Consider the following 23796-nt stretch of genomic DNA (forward strand, 5'->3'; position numbering starts at 1 on the left):
GGTGATTCCCGCAAGGTCGTGAAATATGTTGTCCCCACAAAGGAAGTCGATATCGCAAATAGGAAGGGTCATGGCCAGGGATATGAAACGAGAGCAGTAGATGGATCGTATGAGCCTCAATACACGTAGTATAGAGGGGTATACTCATGGGCGCTCAACGCCATGGGCCCTCGGCCCTCACACTCTCTGCACCCCCCTATGAGACGGGTCTGGAAACAAGAGTCACTTCTACCAAAATCAGCATTTTCGAAATCTAAAGGTCAAATACAAGCAAAATAAGTTTGAGTTTATGGTGGGATCTAAGAACCATGGTGGGGTTGCGCTCTAGATGTGTGTTTTAAGTGGCGAAGTTCTCCAAAATAGGTCCTTCTGAACCTCATTGACTTAAGATCATCTTAAGGAATAGGTTCGTCATAACAGCTATACAATCTCTTCAGATTCTTTAGGGTTTGATTGGTTATCTGTATTAGGCTTAGCTTGTATTAGGTATTATACCACATAATCTAAGCTAACATAAACACATACAGTGTCTTGATTTTGATTGTTTTGCATAAGTAAGATGCATTTGGTAAAATTATTTTTGTTCGTTTATATCTAATTGCATATAGTCAACATGTATGTTCTATTAGATCTCATTTTTCTAATAAAACGTGAAAATATTTTATTTTTGTATCCATCCTCTTGTAGATATGTATTGTTTAATAAAAAAAATCTAAACATACTAGCTAATGCTTTATTGGCCTGTTTATTTTACATTGTGAAAGCTTGCATAAAAACCCACTGCATAAAACTATAAAAAGGCTATGTAAACGACTAAGGCCCTATTTGAATTACTTAGCTAGTTTTGTTCAGCCAGTGAAATAATTATTAGTTGATATTCAGCTGACAATTAGCTAAAATATTAGCTTGATCTGTTTGGATTCATTGAAATAATTATTAGCAGCTAATTATTATCTGCTAGATGCAAACGGGCCAATGAGACCTTAAACAACTTACACCTCGGTCCCACTTGTCTGGAGTTAACACTCGAGTCTGTTACGCTGATCCGGGCCCGATCACCATCGGCGTCCACGCACACCGTCACGTGGGCCCATCGGTGACTCTACCCCACATAGCAGGGACACAAAACTCAGGGGTCCCACCTCTCCGGATAAAACGCAGCGACCACACAAGCAAGTGACCACCACAGTCGACAACGGCATTACCCTCTCTCTCTCATCTCATCTTCCCACTCCTCCCATTTGTCCTCTTCCTCTCCCTCCCACTCCACGCCACCGTGCCCGAACTCCAAAGCCCCGCGCCGCGCCGCCCGCCGCCAGCTACCACCCCCTCCTCACCCAGATGCCGCGGCCGTCGGGATCACCGGAGCGGCGCCTCGCCGTGCTCCTGTCCCACTTCCACCCGTGGTGCCAACCTTCGCGCACCATCCCCGGCGTCGTCGCCAGCGCCGAGTGCCTCGGGACCGCAGCCGCGGCGGAGGCCGAGACGGAGGGGAGCCTCTCCACGTGGCCCTGCGCAGGAGGAGAGAAGGGGGAGTCCTCGGGTGGCGGGGACTGCGTGTTCTGCAACATCGTCGCGGGCACCGCGCAGGCCTTCAAGGTTAGTTTGCTGCGCGCTGCCGCCGCCCGCTCCCAGCTTATTCAACCATTCTGCGTGTAATCGCGTCGCTACACGAGGCGTTCTCTACTTGTCTCCAGCACTTTCGTGGACTTTGGGTTTAGATATTTGCTCTCGTGATGGCTTCGTGTGTCAGTTGTTGATGAACTTGTTGCCTGTTTATTGATGAAATCGGATGGTTGTGTGCTGCATTTTGCAGCTCTACGAGGATGATATGTGTTTGTGCATCCTGGATACTAAACCTCTAACAAGCGGGTAAGGGTTTAATGCTCTTCTCACTTGTCAGCTCTATCATTACTTCGGTTTGCACATTGGTGTGCTTAATAATTTTGTTCAGTTACATGAGTTTGTCAACCACGATTAAAACCACATAGAGATAGCGACTTGTGTGAAACGTGAATTTTCACTGGTAACATGCAGTTTTTGTTATTTGTGTGCATCAAGTTTGTGTTGCTTTGTTTGCTATGTTCGATTAATGTGAATTGGCAAAGAATGTCTGAAATAACCTCTACTAAAAGTCAGTATGTTGGGCACGCTGAACTGCTGAAGGAGAAGTTGAGATGGTTTGCTTGATACAAGGGTAATCTAGACTTTTTGTTTGTGCAATTGACTTTAAATAGCATTCAATATGCCGTCAGATATTCAAGTTTTTGCACTAGAAGGAATGGATGACAATGACATAATTAATGCCCAATGTGAAAGGAAATATTACTGCTAGAATCTGGACTTGAATGTTTTGATCTTCAGTGTTTGGATACATCACAGATGCCATATGTAAACCAACCTTTTCTGCCCTTGAGCTGTAAAATTGTAGAACAGTGAAGAACTGGGAATGACACTATTATCTCTGCTGTCGTTTACTTGTCATCATTCAAGTATTTTTTTTAAGAAAAATCTAAATGGCACTTCTGGTCTCTCCATTTGACATTGTGATTTATGCACCAGATGGCATGTGTACCTTTTACATCTGTGCAATTGTTAGTCCTGTAGATTACCTCTTTTATGAAGCTAGAATTTGCAGTGCTGAGTTCCTTTGAGTGCCATTATATAGCCTTGTGGTATTATTGATCAGGCCAGATATGTCCTCAACTACCAGTGGCACACTCTTAAAAAATTGGTAGTTGAGTTGCAGCTCTTTAGGTGTCTAAACTTTTTATATTATCTCATTATCTGGGCAATAAACATTTCAATGCATTTTGACATCAATTCTACTTTTGGTGACATGTCTTCACTTTGTTGGCTCACTAGTCATCCAGTTGTTGCTGTGCTGTAAAATACTACCTTCACCCCAGAAAAGATGCAATTCTAGCTTTGGTCAGAGTCAAACTAATTTAAGTTTGACTGAGTATTTAAGACTCAAAACAGGTATATTATAAAATATATTCAATAACAAATCTAATAGTACTTATAAAAAATGATAAGCATTGATATCTTTGCATATAAATTTAGTCAAACTTAAGATTGTTTGACTGAGCACTATTCTAGAATTGCAGCCTTTTTGGGATGAAAGGAGTATCACCTATTATACGTTATTTATAGCGAAATTAAGGAAGTATCTGTACATTTGAACTGAATAGCATAGAGAAGCGTATCTAGAGGTTGAACTGGGTTTATTCTTGACTACAAAAATGCACCTGTTTAGTAGTGATATTCAACATGAACAATTTTTTGGTTGGTGAAGCTCTATTAGTTAACAGTGTTCATTTCCTATTCTGTAAGAGCTTAAGGACATGCAGTATATTTTTGTGGTACTGATGCACATATCAGTTTACTACTCAATAATTTGTTAACTGAACCATATATTGCTCTTATTTGGTCTTAGCTCATGTGCTTAGTGCATTGTTGTTATGCCATTTGTAACATCATCGCATGTTAATGCATTTTACCCTCAATTAATGTTCTTTGTTTTCTGTTTCCTCTGTAGGCATTCCCTTATCATTCCAAAAAGCCATTATCCATCACTGCAAACAACACCACCAACTGTAAGTTTCGTTATCGGAAAAACACAGAAGAGCTTGATATTTATGTGGTTGATTGGATAAGCAATTGTTTGGTTACAACATGTTATTTATATTTCTTTCTGTTTCTGCTCTGGGCAGTCAATTATCACCGTATGGCTCCAGTTTTACTTTTTTTTCCCCGGATTGGGACACGGCCATTATAAAGGCCCCCTTTGGAAATCGGGAACTTTTCCTGTTTCCTTCATTTTCCTGTGAAAATGGCCCGATTCATGTATGACTCATGTGAAATTCTTGCGTCCCAAAAGAGGTCTAAATAAAAAAATAAATTCTATACTGTTTCACATTGCTATATCTAAAAACTATCTTGTGCTTTTATGGCTCTGTGAAGATATTTCCTTTTGTTCATCAGTTCCTGAAGATTCATAGTAATACTTATCTTTGATAAACAATATCTCCATAGTATGTATGCATTTATAATTCATTAGATTATGTGTTGCTTATTTTACTTCAGGACTGCATTATAGGGAAGTCCTGTAGATTAACCTTTGATTTTTTAAATTCAGGTACTAGCCGCTATCTGCTCTAAATTGCCACTCCTGGGTACTGCAATCATGAAGGCTACTCAATGTGGTAGGTAAATCATAACTTACAGGCTTCTTGTTTTGCACCCTGTAAATTTATTTGGATAATTAGCTAGTGTTAACACTATCCTCTGATAAGACCGTTTGCTTGTGTAAGCTACACATAACTGATAGTAACAACATCCTATAAGTATTACTTTTGTATTTGTGTTCCATTTTCTCATGTACTGTGATTATTCTTCTGTACAAGACAACTTTGTTTTGGTTACATTTATCTCAATGCTATCCTTTTTAGTTTGAATTGGTTAGTCATTTAACTCAATATATGGTATGAGGCCCATAGATCTTGAGTTTGAATCCTTGCTAGCGCAATAAAAGAATCATCGTTTGCTTCTATTACACTTCACAATCAGCTTAGCTTTTAGGTTGAACTGCATGTAACAGTAAAACGTTTACTGGTATATATTCTGCTACTTCTGCAGCTTCACTAATCAGCATAGGGTTTTCTGCTCTATTGATGTTCATGGGGTATTTCTTTTAGCGTATGATCGCATTGACATTTTTTTTTTCACACAAGAAAATTATTCTCATTCTTTTGTGCATTGGACAACATTAGGTTTGAGTGTCTGAGAGTCTGGAAACACAAAAGAACTTCTGTTCACTACATCTTTTTTGGTCTTCTCTTGTAGTACTTTCAGGCAAATGAACAACCACGGAAAATATTCTATACCCTAGAAATGTGAATACATATGCCGTTTAAGTAACTTATATATTATTTCTTCATTGGTAGCTTTGTTGACCCTGCTCAGAACATGAGAATTTTTTTTTCTTATATTGGTTTGCATTGGGTTAATCACAGCCTGGTGTATCTGGGGTTCTTAAGAATGCATAACAAAGCATTTGCCAGTGTTCACCTAGACGTTCTAAATGGCCTAGTCAGGCACCCATCATTTAGCCAATTGCTTGGACTAAATAGCTGTGTAATCAACCTATGTGAACATGAATTTACAGGCTGTGTAATCTGCCTAAATGGCATATAGGCAAAAATGGCATTTGGGTAGCAAAAAGACAAGTTAGGGTTCTTTTGGGCATTCACCTCAATGTATTTTTTGGAAGCAGTAATGAAGCATGCCGTTGGTGTGCTGTTTGCACTGATACTGATAAGTGGTGTTAAAAATTTACCTGTTCATAGCAGTAATCTTGTTAACTTTGCAATTTTGTTCCCAGTTCCGCACTGTGCATCTAGTGTGCTGTTATTGTATTCCATTCTTTACTTTATATTTTATAATCGTGTAAAAGTTTGAGTTATGGAACTCATCTATGCCATCTCATATTATGTGTAGTTACCTACTTTAGGTGACCATATTACTTCAGTTTTCCCTAATAGTATCTTTGTTATGCAGATGCATTCAATGTGCTAATTAACAATGGAGAAAAGGCAGGACAGGTTATTTTTCATGTGAGTAATATGACATGCTGTTTTTCACTACTTGACTTTGAAGAAATACCATGTTACTATTATCTGTGCTGTCTGTACCAAGTTTTTCTAATAGAGGTTTCATTGCAGACTCATGTACACATCATTCCACGTAGCAAAGATGATAACCTGTGGTCTTCAGAGGTAAATGAAAATTCGCTTATGTCTCCTTTCATGCTCAATTAATTTTCTCTCGTAATTTTTATTGATATACTGGAATTGTGAACATTTGCGCAGACCTACTCTAGGAACCCTATTTCGCATGGCCAGGAAACTAAGCTTCTTGTTAGCAGCATCAAGGAAATAATCTCTTCTTCCCCCAAAGACTAGATGTCATCCACGCCAAAGGAACTCTGAAACAACTCCATAAGAATGTAGACAACCGATTCAAAGGGCATTTTTGGCTTTTCCTCTCGTTCAGCCTGAAGAGCATTGCTGCGGGATGAATTGATGTACAGCTTTGTCTGAATCATTCCTTCAAATTTTGATAGTTACTGATAAAGTACTGAGTTGTAGAAAAGGCAATTGCGGTAGATCTTAAGGTCATAGTGATCAGAAACCATCTTGTGAAGAATTGTAAAGATTTGGTTTCTGAAAGTTGGTAGGTTTAAACTTCTGGTATCAAGTGGGAGAATGAGAACCGGCAAACCTGAGCCCGGGTGTAGGTGGTGGATTCCAGTCCACACAATGTTTTGATCTCATCAGAACCTTAGGAGACATGGATATATGAATGAGTACATATATGGTGGAGATTTTTGAATCATAAGCCATTTTCTTTCTGAAGCAGAGATAAGCCAGTAGTAGAGCGCTCTGAACAATGCTGTCTCTGGTTATTCAATTTTTCAAGTGCCTGCGTCTTGTTTAAAATTAGTTGCCTGCATGAGCATGATCCTTATTTTGGTGTTTGATGTTCTTTTCACATGATGTTCGTGTTCTTCATATAGCAGGAGTAACATCGCTTTGTATCATTTGCACGTCCATCTTGGGCAAGAAAAAAACAAGTTTTTGAAACCATACAAGGATTTAACTGACGCAATTCGTACAACAACTAATTGTTCCTATTAAGAAACAACCCAATGATACTATATGCATTGTTTCATAGTAGTATTCTCTCTATATATGACACAAAATATATGCATATTTCACACTTCAAGGAGTCCACCAATTTTAAATTTAACTGAAGGCCTGCTCAGTTCCCCATTTGGGCAAAAAAAATGTTTTGGCTTTGGCCCACCATTCTTGGAACTAAACACCATCTAATTTTTTTTGTCAAAATTGTTGCCGTTTTGTGTTCTGAATTTTGGCCTCAAGAGCCTAAAAGGCCTCAAGAGCCTAAAAGAGCAACTTCATGTATTTTAAACCCTGGAAATTTTGATATTTTGGATGAAAGTAAACACATCTATGAAAAATTTGGCATTTTGCATTTCATCATTCCAAAGTATTTGGTATTTTGCATTCATGGGAACTAAACACACCCTTATACATATAAAAAAACTGTTAGACCTTGTTTGGATATTGTCGGATTCACCTCAATTCACATGTGCTGGAAGTGGATTGGGGTAGAATTTAATTCAAGTTCCACTCTAATCCACCCTAACACGTGGATTGATGCGAATCCGAGGCCTTAATGAGGCCTTAGGCCTTGTTTAGTTCGCAAAAAATTTTAAGATTTTCCGTCACATCGAATCTTTAGTCGCATGCATAGAGCATTAAATATAGATGAAAATAAAAACTAATTACACAGTTTACCTATAATTTGTAAGATGAATCTTTTGAGCCTAGTTACTCCGTGATTGGATAATGTTTGTTAAATAAAAACGAAAGTGCTACAACAGCCAAAAACTAAAATTTTTGCGACAAGCCTTTAATGTTTATGATACCAAATACACAGTACAGTACTTCCTCTCGCTTTGACTTTTTTTCATGGCGCCGCCTTTTTTTTCTGAGAGCAAACCATGGCCGGCTTTCTGCGCGGGCTTGATGGGCCGTGAGATGGGCTTACCTCACAGCTCTCGTCTCTTTCCACGCGAGTTTCTAGATTCCGTGATTCCGTCCAGTCGTCGCCACACTCTCCGACAGCCCAAAGCAAGCGTCCCGGCGGCTGGCGACCCTCTGCTCCGGCGACTTGGTTCCCGCCGCCCCGACTCTGCCCCAAGCGAGCGCCGCGCACGTGTCGCCTTTGCTTCCTCTCCTCCTTGCTCCGGTCCCGCGCCGCCGCTTTCTGTCATCGTGCTGAGCTCCAGCGACGCGCCGAAGGGATCTGGGAACTTCGAGGATGCTTTGCTGTGCTGGACACCTGGCGCCCCTTCTCCTCTTAGCACTTTTCTCTGTCTCATCCCTTCTGTTTGTCGACGGATCCCATCAAGACCAGGTACTAGTATACTCGGAGCTCCTCTTGCTGAATTCTAGATTTGTGCGCGCAATTCATACTTCTCCGGTTGTTATAGTGCACAAGCTAATGTTCTCCGGGGGTTGATTAAGCTTTGCATCGGTTAGATTCAATCAGTAAGGCAAGGATATACAATTTGAGCTTGAGCTGATTTGTGGGCTGTAGTTGAACGAATTCAGCCTGATCGGCTGCACTTATTCGGCAGCTGCAGCTAGTGTTTGAGCACATTTGCTGGCTCTGAGTTTAGTGCACTACTCAGGTTTTATCTCATGGTGTATGTGCATACCAGACTATCTTCACAAATTCAGAGTTTAGAGGCCCTATGTTAGCAGTTCTGACTTGTGCAAGCTTATCTGATTACTTTTCATGCCTAGTTTACCCTCTCAAGTCTTCATTTTCTTACAAGGATCCAGTGCCTGTTTTCAATTTCAAAACTGGTTAGCTTATCTGAATTTTACTAACAACAAAAGTATGAGATTGGTTATCTTGCAATCACTGGTCCAGATATTTCAGCAAATTATACTTAGGGTGCTTTTGGTAGGGATTCTGAAAACAGTCTCTCTCCAGAACTAGCAGAATCCCTACCAAATGGAAGCTGTTATTCTTTAGAAACATAATTAGTTTCTCTTCATACATGTTTCTCTGAGAAACCGAATCCCTGCCAAACACTCCCTATTCGTGCAACTGGGATTCATTGCTTGAAACTAAATACTTATGATACTGCTACGAAATGTCAGAAAATCACTGCTGTGTCCCAGATCACTTGCCTTTCTATTGCCACATGAGCAATTATTGTTTTGTTTTATGGTGATACAGGAATTAAGAACGATAATGGTTACAATGGCCTCTTCCTAGAAAAACATTGTGTTATACAACTCATATGCACTTTTTTAGTGTTGCCTTTTCTCCACTGTTATCTTTGATGTACTCGTACTTATTCTGGCTAATGCAGAAACTGTTCTTTTTTATGCTTTAGGAATTCCGTGAAGCTGTTGGATCCAGGTACTGTATTCAAACACATAAACTGCACATTGAAAATTTTCATGTATTGTTATATTCTGTGTGTTCCACCTAAATAATATGGTTTTGTTCTGTGTGTGCCATTAGAATTTATAAGTAAGGTTCACACGAGCATTATCCTAGAGTAGCTTACTCCCTTGAGAAATACTATTTAGATTTCTATGTAGAATTTGATACATGGACTATTGTCCTCTTCTATTCCACTTGATTCCAGAATTCTTCTTCAAACAAATCCAGATGCACATGAGGTGCATTGCTCAAGGGAAAGGAGCCGTGCAGCTTGGGAAGCTATTGATGAGGTAGCACATGCAACCTAACAGTTCTATCTGTGGCTGCATCCTTAACATCGTTACATGTTGACCCTCATTTCTTTTGCAGTATTTGATGCCCTTCGTGGAAAAAGAGAAATATGAGCTCCCAAGCAAATGTAGACTTCGTCCTGATAATGACATGTTTCGGGAGCAAGAGCAACATAAGATCCATTTTGATATTAATGAGTGGCATTGTGGCTTTTGCAAGAAAGCTTTCCGAGCAGAGAAGTTCCTTGATCAACATTTTGAAAATCGGCACAAGAATCTTGTGGATAATGTATGTTTACATAACTGTGATTATATTTCTTTAGTATATGTTTACTTATCCGGAATTTGATATTGTTTGTGCTGTTTTCACAAGCTACATTGCTACAACACAACATAGGCGAAACGAAATATAAAAGCTTACAATTATACACAAATGTATGCCAATCTAATCCTGATATAAACAATTATGATCCTCTGTAACAACTAGATTGTTTGCTTCCAAGTCTCCATGGTAGATACTTCTCTGAAATAATTTCATTTCTTATCAGCATAATCAACTGTAAATGTCGTGATGAAAGCTCCAAAACTGTCTCTTATTTTGACTTTCTATTGTGTCACTCTGAAGGGTATAAACTTTGACACTGATATCATGTTGTGAAAACAAGGCTGACTTTAGCAAATATATCTTGTGAAGTGAATAGTGAAAGAACAAATTAAAACTACTTTCAACTCAGTGGCAAATTTGACAATTAGTGCTTGCATTGTGTTTGTGTATACCCTTGCATTTAAAATAAGGTTTTGTTTTCAGTTTGGCACTCAAAAAAGAACCCATGTGAGGATTACCAGACATCTCTTTTTTCGCTCTAATTCGGACTGCAGTTTTCTACATATCCTTGATGGTGTGTGTGTTCCGTCATGTGTTTTTTTATTCAAAAGGCGCATGTGTGTTACTGTGTTTTATGTAAAGCTGTGAGTGTTGGGCTTATGGGTTTTGAACCCCTTTAATCTTAATATAATGATACACATCTCTTCTGTGTGGTCGAGAAAAAAAATCATAGCTTGATGGTCCAAATGTGTGTTACTGTGTTTACTAAAACTCATTGTTTTTTCATGGACACCATTCGGCAAATGCAAATCGTAACTTTCACATACGTACAAGCTATCAAGCTGAGTTTTAGTAATTCCAGATTTCAGATGAAGCCAACTAATGAGATGCTATCTATAATCCAAAACTTTCACTGATTTAAAGTAATCTGCTTTCTAGCTGGAAAAGAGAAGAGATAGGAAGAACCTTTTATATTTATAAGCCTTCTTGGCTATGCACTTGAAGGTACCGAGTTAACTTGTTTTATTTATCCTGGTTGAGTCAACTTTATGTTTTTTTTCCCATAAGGTGGGTTGGTGGCTGCCATCCCAAAAATAATAGATTTTGATCTATTTTTTTTAGAGCGAAGGAAGATGCATGGCAGATCTATGCGGAGCACTCCACTGCGATCTGATGATGCAGTTCAAGAAACCAAAAAGTAAATGCAATGCCGCTGCAGCTACAAGGAATCGTCATCTTTGTGAGGTTCTTATCATTTTTTTTGTATCTGATATAAATTTGTTTGGTTGGTTGGTTGTCTGCTATTTTGGTAACATGCAAGATACCTATCTTATTCTGATAACTTGATTGTAGCTTGTGATGTTTCCCTGTTTGTGTAATGTTTTGGTTTTCCATATGGTATTCTACATATTTAGGGCTTCATTAGACATGGCTCCACATGTTCTACCCTTTGTTTAAAACCACTGTTTTTGCATTGTGATACTGAGAAGCAGCATCAGTTCATACATGCAGGCACACTGCCACTGGTGTGGTTAGTTCATTTAATTAGATGAAACCATGTGAAGATTACATGTTTGTCTTCTAGCTCTGAATCAACTGGCTGCTCTGGCCAGCCTCTTCGATATTAGCAGAACTGCGTTTGTCTTGAATCAATATTGAAGAATTGTGGGAAAATACGTTCCCATGGCTTTTGCTAGTTTTGTCTTATACTTTGTTTCATATGGCAAACAATAAATGTGCTATCTAGCTACCTTCTACATGTGTTTGTATAATAGCAACGTTCAACTCTCTCCTTTTACTGGCAGAGCCTTGCCGACAGTTGCTTTCCTGTTAATCAAGGTCTTGCTGCCAGCCGTCTTCATGGTAAGTGGAACATGAGTGCATGTAATGATCACTCACTCGCATTTGCCTTGTTGATGTACGCCTCCATATATTTTCGGAAGCAGCTGGTTTTGTAGAATTTTTCTGATGTAGTTTGTTTTGCAGAATTCTTCTTGCGCCAATTTTGTGATGCGCACACTTGCAATAAGGGAACTAAACCTTTCCCCAAAGGTGGCAGGGTGAGCAAAATTCTACCAGGAAATCTTACACTTTATGCTCAAATGCTTATCTTAGTTCAGTTTATTCAGCTTTGCATTAACCAATGAAGCTGCACCTGATAGATGCCACCTTTATAAGCAGTAGGTAGCATATATAGTGAGATGGTATCATTTGGTTGCTTTTCCGGCTAGGCTTTTAGTTTCTGGATAATGCACTGCCCTTCATTTTAGCTTGTTTCTAAAAACCTTGTTAAAGAATTCAATACGCCTTACTAATTTTGCAATCCTAGATTTTCACATATAAAAATGTCTGCTTTAAGTTAAAGCCAGTGCAGTAAAAATAGGTGTACACAGACATAGATGCTCAATAAAATAATCATTATCAATTGAACTAAGCTTCATAAATCACCTTGTATCTAGATTTATTAATGGTTAAGGAATAATATCCTGGGAATACTGATACCTTGGTAGAGTTCAGAAGAGACCTCTTCATCTTATTGCTATTGTCTGCCCCTTTCTGCAGAAACAAACAAACAGGTTTTACTTGGCTCTCTGCATCTTGACCCTCATACTTTTGCCCCTGTTCTACCTCATTGTGTTCCTGCACCAGAGGTTTGCTCTATCTACTTTGTGATAATAACATTTCTTTTGTGTTGAGCATTTCCAGGACTCTCATATTTTGCTGTGCAGGGAAATGAGGAAAGGCACCCAAGATCTAAAACGGTTTTCAAAAATTGGGCAGAAGAAAAAGCCATCCTAGTTGTAAGTTTTCTGTGTGTGCCCAAAAATCCTAGAAGTTGTGTGCACTGTTTTGCTTGTAGCAAGTAACTATCCTGTGAAATTAGAACATCTCATGTTTTGTTCAACGAGCTCTTGGGTTTGTCTGTTTGAACTCTGGAGCTTGGACCACCAAACCATTTACAAGGCGCCAATGAGTTGTGTATACGAGAAAAATGCGCCAATGAGTTGTCAAAACAATTTAATCAATACCCTAGGTTTTAAACTGCCGTAGTATTTTATCACATGCATTTTCACCAGTATAATTTAATTGTTTGTAGTTGCTAACTAAACCCATGTCATATTCCCATGCTTATCATGACACCAATACATGGACAAAGCGAGGGTACATGTAGAAAAGCTGCGCGTGTCAGTTTGACATGGATAAATCCAGGGTGCGTCCAGACCTAGGGACGGATGGTTTCGATTTTCAACAATTCGAGCGTGTACAACACAGACTGTTTCTTACTTGAGGGTTACAGCTCTTTCAATAACTACTACTCTTCTCTTCAGATCCTGGTGGTCTAAATCCAGCACAGACGACTGAATTGTAAATTCCCTATATTTGGTGCTCATGTCGTGCATGTCCCCTGCAGTCCAACAGTCACAATTCCTAGGTCCATGGGGCCAAGGAGCTGGATATGGAACGTGGTATACTACTTGTGAAATGTTTTTTTATAGGCGGGAAGATTTTTCCCTCATTTCCAGAACAGGAACAGTGCTGGCTTCGACCTTTTTTTTTTTGTGTTGTTTCAACGTGTAGATGCAAGCTTCAAGAGGCAAGCATGTGCAGTTTTTGTGAGCTTACGGCGATATTCTTTATCGTCAACCATAACTGAAGTCCTGTTGATAGTTCACCCACTGAACCACGGGTTTACATGATTTTATATATACAATCTTAGGAGGTAAAACGGTGTCGAATGATGAATCTGTAAGTTGTAATACATTTTCGTACGACACTTAAAAAAGTATACCCAATCGCTTTTGCCATCTGAACCGGTGAAAACATCATGTTTTGCTCAATTTAGAAAATGGAAACATGATATCTTGTCGGTCCAGCAAATACAATTGATTCGCTTGGATCAAGTAAAAGCAATCGATGTCAATTGATAGCTACTCATGGCTCCGCCAAGTGGATTAGTGAACGAGAGTTTCTGTATACTTGAGCTTATCTGTTGAATTAATCAGTCATTTAGCAATAATTTTTCTCATAATAAATTAGCGAATAATACATTCAACTTTGGTTTTTTAATGCAAGCGAGCACTGTGGTGCTAGTGCACCTTGTTTTATCTTTTCAGGGCAACATGTACCATTTCGCATGGGAGTTGTACAGCTACAGCAAACCCACATCCCTCCCCTCACGTCACTCTATTGCATCTCTGATGCCACCTTTGCCTAACTCCATCTTCGCCACCACCGTCGATCATTTCTCTTCTTTTTCTTTCCTTTTTTCTATTTGTTTCTTCTTACAATATGGGTTTTCACAGTTTTTTGATTGACACATAGGTTTCAACATGTTTGGCGGATTGAACCCACAAATTGGGTAGCATGTCTATGTTTTTATTGCTTTCAGAACGGGTTTGGCTCAACCCGTCATAACCATGTTGACTTCCACCAGGCATGGGTAGTGGCCGGTAGCCGGCTGCCAATGAACAAGGCTACTCATGCCTTCCCAACGCTTTAGGGTGGCGTGCTGCTTCAATATACACATTGGCATCTATCCTCCATGTCATAGCAAAGTGTAGCTTGCTGTGTGTCAGAAGCTCTTGCTGAGGAGACAACAGCTTCATCTGATGAAAAGGCTAAGAAGCTATCGAGACGTGCGTTGTGGAGATGGGGCACCGACCATGCAGCACAATAGTGGAGAGAGAAACGAAAGAAAAGTGATATCAAGTACAGAGAAAGAGACTAGAGATAATAGTGAGGACCGAGGGAAACCAAGATGCCATTATTGCTTGCATTGAAGAACTACTAGCTTAGTAGTAGTTTCACCTTAATTTTTTTTGCAGGTTACTAATGTTGTATGCCTCCATTGCTGGTGCCCTCACTGCCACTGCTTTTGTCACATTACCGTGGCCACTCCTATGCACCAGCCAGCATGACTTCCTTTTTTTTATCACTATAGCAATGCCCGCCCCTTTGTGCTAGGTAGTAAGAATGCAAGATTCTTTTTTTTGTCATTGTACCACATCCCGCCGCTGCATGCGGAGACTTTTTTTGTCACTGTAGCATGCATGTCCCTACGTGCTAGGTGTCTAGATTCTTTTTTTTGTCAATGTAGAACGCCCATCCCAATGAGCTAGGTGGTAGAGGATTCCTTTTTTATCACTGTAGCACGCACGTTTTTATGCAGTAAGCGTCAAGATTCCTTTACTTGAATATATAGGTTGGAAGATTACTTATTTATGAGAACCTTGAATATCTTGCATGCACTGCATCATGTTTCTAACTTGAGAGCCTTTCAATTAAAGTGACTCTTGTTATGTCCAATGTTTATCACTTGTTGATATGTTTCATACACTCCAATAAAGAAATTATACCTTCCAATGTCTAGATCTAAAAGTGCATTTGCCCCCTACGTGGTTTTTGGTGTATTGATGATACATGTTTTGAATGAGAATTACTACATCTATTAGTGAAGGACCTTGATGTCGCCTAGAGGGAGGTGAATAGGTGTTTCTAAAATATATCAACAATTAAAAACGTGCAGCGGACTAGTAGACCGCGGAACCTCTGGGCTGATACGCGGAACCTCCTAGACGCGGAGCCTCTGGGCTAAGTCGCGGAACCTCCGGGCAACATAGAGTATTCAGAGCTGCTACACTTAGAGATCAAGAACTCAAGCCAAACTTGAAGGTGAGTTTGGTGATGCCTAGAGGCAAGTCCACAAAGTACCTGCACTCACAAACACACACAACCAAGTAGATCGAGTGGAACATAGATAAATGCAATTCAAAATAGGAGACAAGAAACACGATGTATCCCGTGGTTCAGCTCGCCACCAAGGCTGGCTTAGTCCACATTGTTGAGGAAGCCACAAAGCCTTTGAGTCTCTTCCGACCCTATCCTCTTCTCAAGTTCAACACCGAGGTTGAGCTTGAGGGTTCCACTATGATCTCCGGGTAATACAAACTTCACGTGGCTCACCACAAGCACAGGAGGTCGTCGGGCAACGCCTAGCCCTCTAGGAGGCTTCACCTCCAAGAGTAACAAATGTGCAACGAATGCTTGACGCAGCCCAACAAGTGCTCAAGGGTTGATTTTCTCTTCATTGCTCTCTAACACTTGATTAACCACTAATCACTCACTCACACAAAGAGAGGGGTTATAGAGAGCTCTTACAACGCTTGGAATAGGTTGAGAGTGAAAAGGGAGCCAGCAGCACGACCAGGAGATGTGGGATGGGTATAAATACTCACCCCACAAAAACTAGCCGTTGGTGATCAAAACTAGCCATTATTACCTATAGACCCCGGAACCTCCGCGTATAGGCGCGCAACCTCCGTGGCCTGGAGCCTCAGCGGGTCTCCAGGACAACACAAGTCACCATTCAAAAAAATTCATAACTTTTTACTCTGAACTTTGTTTTCGGTGAACTTGGACTTTCCAGAAAGCCTGTTTCGAGGGCTATCCAACCCAGCAGAGAACAAGCCCTAAAACCAACAAGTGCAAGTGTTGTGCAATTATGTTTCTCTCATGTTAGCACTTAAGTTTAGTTAGTTTGAGCACTTGAGACTTGTCTATGATTCGTATTGCATCCCCTTGATAGTACGTCATATCTATACTCAAGGTAAATAGAATATAACTATTTCAACCACTTGAGTCTTTAATATCTTCATATGCCATTTCTTCTGAATATCTCTTCATAAGGGGTCGCAATCACCTTTGTCTCATCTCTTTGAGCAAACTAACCTTGAGCATGTGACTTGAACCATTTCCATACATATGAGTTCAATTCATGGCTTCAAGTCACTTAAACAAATGATTTGATCTTCAACATAACATGACTCCTCATATCTTGATTAGTTTTCTCGACTCAATGCAAGTACTCTCTTCTTCACCCTAGCCATGGTACCTCGGTGCTCAAGCTATCACTTGCCCTTCACCTTCGCTTAGTCCCTCAAAGCCCTTTCCCTGCTATCTTCACCTTATCAAGCCATACTCAAGTCACATCATATTAAGCATCCATTGAAAACATTTCTTCAATATTATAATCCTTGCTTGAATATCTTCTAGATATGAATGTTAAGATCAATCAAGCTTCAATTTAGTTCACATAGAGACATATATGAATTAACATCAATGTGGTCAAGCCAATTCATGATTTCTTATATCCTCTTCATTTTGGCTTGACATTTCTACACTCACATCAACCTCTATCTTCATACTTTTGGCTTGATCAAATCAGTGCAAAGCGATTTTCCAAACGTTTATCCATACAAGCAAACCAATATGGAGATCGATTTATATCTGTAAGTGCATCTAGCCCTTTAGTGAGTTTTGGTGAATTGAATGACAACACAAATAAAGGTCTAATAAGTTTGATAAGTGTATCAAAGGTTTAACAAGAAAGCAAACTTCATGGTATTTCACATAATACTCAAATGAAGGCCAAAGTTTTGTATAATTATAACTAAACCTTGATTGACATCAACACTCATATCAAGAAGATATTCAAGCAAGGATCAGAATACTGAAGAAATGGTTTTTCAATGGATGCTTAATATGATGTGACTTGAGTATGGTTTGATAAGGTGAAGATAGCAAGGAAAGGGCTTTGAGGGACTAAGCGAAGGTGAAGGGCAAGCAATGGCTTGTAGACCGAGGTACCATGGCTAAGGTGAAGAAGAGAGTACTTGCATTGAGTCGAGGTACTAATTGAGCTATGAGGAGTCATATTGTGTTGAGGATCAAATCATTAGTGGAAGTGACTTGAAGCCATGGACTGAACTTACATGTGTTGAAATGATTCAAGTCACATGCGCAAGCTATATTTACTCAAAGAGAGGAGACAAAGTTAATTGCATCCCTAATGAAGTGATAGTGAGAAGTGGCATATGAAGGCATTGAAGACTCAAGTGGTTAAAATGGTTATATACTTTTGATCTTGAGTTTAGGATATGTCGTACTATAAAGAGGGATGCAAATTTAGTTGGTCTGAGGAAGATAGAATGCTCAAGTATCAAAACTAAATCAAAAGAGAGACTCTAGCACTTCACGAGCACGTAGAATAGTTTTGTATGACTTGGGGTGTCGGAAGTCCTGACGTACGTCGAAACTGATGACGTATGTTGAAAGTGATGACGTTCGTCGGAGTCTCGACACCTGGCCCTCTTGCTACCTCTGCTCGCGCTTGCGTCGGAAGTCTCGACATGCGTCGGAACTGATGATGTATGTCGGAAGTGATGACATTCGTCAGAAGTCCCGACACCTAGCCCTCCTGCTACCTTTGCTCGTGCTTGTGTCAGAACTGATGACGTATGTTGGAACTGATGACGTGTCGGAAGTGATGACGTGCGTCGGAACTGATGACACGTCGGAAGTGATGATGTGCGTCGGAACTGATGACATTGACTGGTTTTGTGCAGACTTCTGACTAAGGTGAAAATAGTGTTTTTAGTGTTTGTCAGAAGTCATGAGATCCATGTCGAAACTTCCGACGTAGATCTGAGCGGTTAGTTTTCAGCTTCGTATAAATAGCTCTCCCCTCACTTCTAACCGTGGGCTCACTCTTTCACTCGACTAAACCTTTAGCCAAGGCACCTCTCTAGCTCCCAAAAGCTCCTCTCTTCTATCCCCTTTGCTCCTAACTTCAAATCTTGCAAGGGATTGAGTGAGAGAAGGATTCTTGGTGAGAGAAACATCAAAGCAAAGCTTGAGCACTTGATTTCTTTGTCAAGCCGGTTGGATTTGTGTTTGTTACTCTTGGAGCAAGGCTCCTAGCTGGCTAGGCGTTGCCCGTGGAGCTTCCAACTTATGTGGTAGCCCTAGGAGGTTTGTAATCACTCAAATCATCTAATGAAATCATCCCTCATCTCAAGAGATTGCTCTCTTGACTTGAGAACGAGGATAGGGTTGAAAGAGACCCGGAAAGCCTGTGTGGCTTCCTCAACAACGTGGGCATAGGCAAGCCTTTGTGGCAAGTTGAACCACGGGATAAATACCTTGTTGCTTTGTGTTCTTGCTATTTGTGTTGCTCTGTACTTCTTTATTTGTGATTCTAGGGTTTGGTCGCGATCTACAAATTGGTGGCTCTCTAAGGTCAAGGAAGCACTTGGATAACTTCATCTTACCACTAGGAAGTGGGGTTGTAAGTTATTGGCTTCACAAAGTTCATTTAAGCACCTGTAGTTCATTTCTCGTAGGTGTCGAAACTTCTAACAGTTTGCGTTGGAACTTCTAACGATGTCGAAAGTTCCAACCTAAACTGTCATCACTTTCGACAGTTGCTGACAAGTGACTTTGAGTTGTGTAGAAATTTTAGATATGCCTATTCACCCCCCCCTCTAGGCGACATCAAGGTCCTTACAAGTGGTATCAGAGCTAGGCTCTCAATTTCAGGCTTAACCGACGATGTCGACAAGTGATGAGGTATCTCTAGAACTTCTACTTTTAGATGGTTCAAATTGTGCATCTTGGTCCGTTAGTATGGTTGATGTTTTTAGGGCCATGGGTCCTAATATCAAGCGGATTGTAGATGTGAGCATTTCACCTCCTAGTGATGATTTGGACTATCTATCTAGAAAGGAAGTGAAATGCTTACAACACAATGCTCAAGCTACTAATATCTTATTTAGTGCTTTGAGTGAAGATGTTTTTGATACTGTCATATTTGGAGATGGTGAACCACTTATGGATGCTCATCTTATTTGGACTACATTCAAATAAAGATATGATAAGTCCAAATATGATGAGAAGTATCTCTCATTGGAGGAACCACTTGAGGAGTGCTCAACTTCACCAACAAGTGACGAGCCTCAAATTATTCTGTCAAATGGTCAAAGTGATCATGTCACATCTACTTCCTCATCAACATATGACTCATTGGAAAGTGATGAAATGATTGGTGAGAACAATGTTTTTACATGTGGTACTTCTACTTCCTCTTGCTCTTGTGAGACTAACATTTTGAAGGAAGAAGAAGATTGTGATCGATGGAGGCCAAATGATGAATCCACCTCACTGAGAAGCTCAACTCTCTATGCCACTTCTCATGTGGGTCTCATGGCTAAGAAAGAGAAGAATGTGGCAAGTGAGAGTGAGAGTGAAAGTGAAAGTGAGAGTGAGAGTGAAGATGAAAGTGATGATGATGAGATCGATCAACATCTTGCACGCCTAAGCAAGAAAGACAAGTTGATGGTGCTCAAGCTCATAGAGAAAATTGAAGATCAAGAAGAAAAACTCCACGAGAAAGATGAGTTTGTCGAAAAAGATCAAATGCTTGGAGAAGTTGACCAAAGAGCATGAAAAGCTTAAGTGCTCTCATGCTAGTTTGGTCAAAAGGTATGGAAACTTGTCAATTGAGCAAACTCATACTATTAACTCTCTATCTTGTGTTGCTCAATTAGAAGATGAGAATGATATGCTCAAGGACAAAGTGGAGAGTCTCACTAGCAAGAATGAGACTTTGCAAGAAAATCATGATGAGCTCTTTTGCTCTCATGAGAAGCTTGTTGATTCTCATCTCATGCTAGAAATAGCTCATGAGGTTGTGGTAGCATCGGTAAAATCATATCAACCTCACACTCACAAGTGCACATGCACACAAGTTCCATATATTTTATCATGTGCTAACAATTGTTGCTCTCAAGCAAGTCAACCTTCTGTTGCGCATGTACTTGTAGAAACTTGTAATGACTCCATTACAAAAGAAAATGAAGAGCTCAAGGAAGAGGTTGAGAGGCTAAGAAGGGATTTGATTCAATGGAAGGGCAAGTGCAATGCTCAACCTTCTCAAGTTAACCATGAAGACATGGTGAAGAATCTTGAGAAGGGATCAACCGATGCATGCATCAAGCTCCATATAGAAGGCCACAAGTCAAACAATGGCAAAGTCAAGGGACAAGCTAGAAATGTGTAGTATGTCCAAAATGCAGCAACTGTGCTCAAGGCTGTGAGGGTTCAAGAATGTGGCAGTGCTGCATCCCGGTGCGGTGGTGCTGCACCTAGACAAAATAGGAAAGTCCCTAAGGTCACAGAGGTGCAATTTCAACCAAAGAAGACTCTCATCACTTGCTTCAAGTGCAAGAAAGAGGGTCACCATGTCAGAGATTGCACTTTGAAGAAAGAAGAGAAGGGCATGAGCAAGATCCAAGAGAAGAACAAAATGGCTCATGTCAAGTGCCCCAACATGGGACGTACTGCCTCTATGTGTTCCCACAAGGCTGATGACCATGCAACACTTCCAAACAAGAAGACAAGAAGAAGCAAGAGGAAGTGTTATGGATGCAATGAGAAGGGTCATGAAGTTGCATCATGAAGGATGAGGGCTTAGCATTGGTAAGAAAGAGGCTCATCGACAAGGTAGCAAATAAGATGCAAGATAAGAATGTGTCTCACAAGAACAAATATTGCATTTTCTACATTTGCCGAGAAAAGGGACATCTAAGTATGGTTGTCCCATTGGTAACACTCCTAAGCTCAACTCATCAATTCATTCAAATATGTTTAGGAGGCCCAAAAATGACACTTGTGCTAGAAAGGTGATTGGTTCACCATGTGCTAGCACAAAGGCCATTTGGGTGCCTAAGACTTTTATGACTAACCTTGATGGACCCAACAAAGTTTGGGTACCAAGTTATGCTTGATGAGTGTTGTAGGTACTTGAAGGTGATATGAAGTTTTGGGGTGCTTGAGCAAGCTGGTTGAAAACATTCACTCAAGCTATCAATCGATTCATATTGTATTTTCTTATATGATTGACCCAAAGATGAATCAATGGAAATATTTCAAACTTCATATTCACCTCGGTAACTAGTACCTAACTCTCGCTAGCTAGCCACTTGACTTGTGTAGTTTTTAATAGTTCACAAATATGTGTTTGTTTGTGAATTATTAAGAGTGGCTAGAGTACCTTATGCTTAAATGAATCATTTGCCATATGATGCTTTTAATGGCTCTCTAGTAGAGCAAGATCTTATTCATGATGTAGGTAATGAGGAACCACCTTGGGAGAATATCAAGAAAATGGACACTGGTGATATGAGACCAAAGAAGTCCAAAGTTACCGTGATAAGTATATCATCAAGCTGCTGCTACACATAATTCCGCTGACACCTCTGATGTGGCAGTGCCATGCCTTAGAGTGGCAGTGCCGCACCTATGTAGATAGCAACAGCTGACATGAGTCCAAGACATGGATGAAGTCTATAACATAGTGATAAGCAAAGTGAAGATGAAAAGACCACCTCATCCATTATATCTCAAAAAGGGTGGAACTCTTTGCTGATGGAATCTTGTCTTATGGTAGATGACTAAAATTCTCATTTACATCTTATGAGCATCTACATGTTGCAATGGTTGTGAGTATCTCTTGGCATATTTCAATTTTATTACATTATTATTGCCATGACCTAGGCATAGAGTGAAATCCTAAGTTCTTAAATGAGTATAGTGCTTTGTGAGAAATTCAAATGCTTAGAGCACTTATCAAAAGGGAATTTACTCTATGACTAGAGTTGTGAGACTAACCATTTCTCTAAGTGATTTATGTAGTCTCACTAAATGAGAATGTGTTTCTCAAATGGAGTGTGCTATTATATAAAGATCATCATTCTAAAACCATGTGATGTATTATCTCTAGCTAATTTGTAATTGATTTATCTATGATTATCCACTCACCATAATATGGCTTAAATCTACCCTTTGGACTTAATTGGTCAATCATGCAATACAGACTTCCATTCCACTCAAAGAGTGCGCATGAGACATCAAGGGAGATTTAGTCCATGTTATAAGGTTTCTCTATTTAGTAACCCATTTGCCTTCCACACATAAAGGGTTACTAAATGAAAAACTAGTACTTGTGTTACTAATGCCCTCTTATGCTTAAGCTTACCCACAGAAAATTTATGAGAAGAGGTTGTGCTTGGCTTAATTGAATAATTCACAAGTTTGAAGGTTACTCTTCACCTAAAGTGAGATGTTGCTGCTAGAGGTCATATAGATCAAAATCTAAATTTGAATAAAACAAGTTTGAGGTTAAATTAGATGGGCTATTTTGGAAGCATTCACAAGATTACAAGTATTGATAAGAGGACTGAATGGAAATTATATCTTGTGAGTTTTCTCAACCAAATCCACCTCAAGATTGGACAAGAAACAAAGAAGAATTATGAATTTTGGAAGATCACAAGTGCTTTAACTCACTATGAACTATCAAGTGAGAACAATGGCCATCCAAATATCATGGAAGTCTCACTTATGATAGTCATACCAATTAAAATTTGTGTGGTGATCTATCTACCTTGGTGGTGGTATATCCTTTGGCATAATTTCAATTATTGCAAATTTGTTATGCCTTGATTAAGATATAGGATGGATTCCTCTTGACTCTTAAACTGATTCAAGTGCATTTAACAAGTAGTTGATATACTTGATGCACATATTAAGGGGGAGCTAGTTCTATGTCTTGTGTTTCTGAGACTAACCTTTTCTTCTAGTGAATTTGTGTAGTCTCTTGGTGAGAATGATTTTCTCAGGGTATGCTATATTAACTCAATCCAAATGGGTAAAGTTATCTCTCATATTTATTTTTGGATTGTATTTTATCTCTTAAGTAGCTACTCTCCATAATATAGCTTAAATTCCCTTGTTTCGTTAATTGACCAAAAGTGCATACGTTCTTGCATTCCACATATATATGTATACACTACCAAAAGGGGGAATTTAGTCTATGTTATGAGGTTTTGCAATTAGTGATCAACATGTCTTCCATATCCAAATGGTCACTAGTTGTCAGACTATAGCTTGTGCAATTCAATGCTATCTTTTGTCTTTGGGAGCATTGTCTAGGAGATATTATGAGATACAAGAATCTGTTTCAATTGACATTAACTTGTGAAGACTCTTTCATTGGTGTCAAAATTGTGAAGACCACATTTCATTTGGTATATCAAGAAATATGTCTTCAATTGGTATCTCATAATGACATCAAGAGCTAACAATGGACTTTCAATCAAATCAAGCACAAGTTTTGTATATCTCCTTAAAGATGATGATGAAAAGAGATGGGCACATGAAATATTTGTTTTTTCATAAAGAAATGCTAAGCCCATCAAAGCACCAAATTCAACTCATAAAAATCATCAT

At 39.6% G+C, this 23796-nt stretch overlaps 2 protein-coding genes across 5 annotated transcripts; both read left to right on the forward strand.

Moving 5' to 3' along the window:
• LOC8058190 (adenylylsulfatase HINT3) lies at positions 1202-6477 on the forward strand. Its single transcript, XM_002442004.2, has 7 exons — positions 1202-1599; positions 1817-1872; positions 3542-3599; positions 4142-4208; positions 5563-5618; positions 5727-5780; positions 5874-6477. Exons 1-7 carry the CDS (start codon positions 1342-1344, stop codon positions 5964-5966), a joined length of 642 nt encoding a protein of 213 aa, XP_002442049.1. The 5' UTR covers positions 1202-1341; the 3' UTR covers positions 5967-6477.
• On the forward strand, positions 7653-13475 carry LOC8086126. Of its 4 annotated transcripts, XR_002446941.1 has the most exons (11): positions 7653-8007; positions 9002-9027; positions 9260-9344; positions 9424-9633; positions 10792-10914; positions 11475-11532; positions 11656-11729; positions 12232-12320; positions 12399-12470; positions 12827-12880; positions 12999-13475. XR_002446941.1 is itself a non-coding variant. In XM_021446368.1 (10 exons), the coding sequence occupies exons 1-9, from the start codon at positions 7912-7914 to the stop codon at positions 12466-12468; spliced, it is 831 nt and encodes a 276-aa protein (XP_021302043.1). In that variant the 5' UTR covers positions 7653-7911; the 3' UTR covers positions 12469-12470; positions 12999-13475. The 4 variants fall into 4 exon arrangements, 3 of the variants coding, with proteins under 3 accessions (XP_021302043.1, XP_021302044.1, XP_002442050.1); XM_021446368.1 differs by lacking the exon at positions 12827-12880; XM_021446369.1 differs by lacking the exon at positions 12999-13475 and having other exon boundaries at positions 12827-12992.

This window comes from Sorghum bicolor, chromosome 8, assembly GCF_000003195.3.
Source record: "Sorghum bicolor cultivar BTx623 chromosome 8, Sorghum_bicolor_NCBIv3, whole genome shotgun sequence".
In the NCBI taxonomy this organism is placed as follows: Eukaryota; Viridiplantae; Streptophyta; class Magnoliopsida; order Poales; family Poaceae; genus Sorghum; species Sorghum bicolor.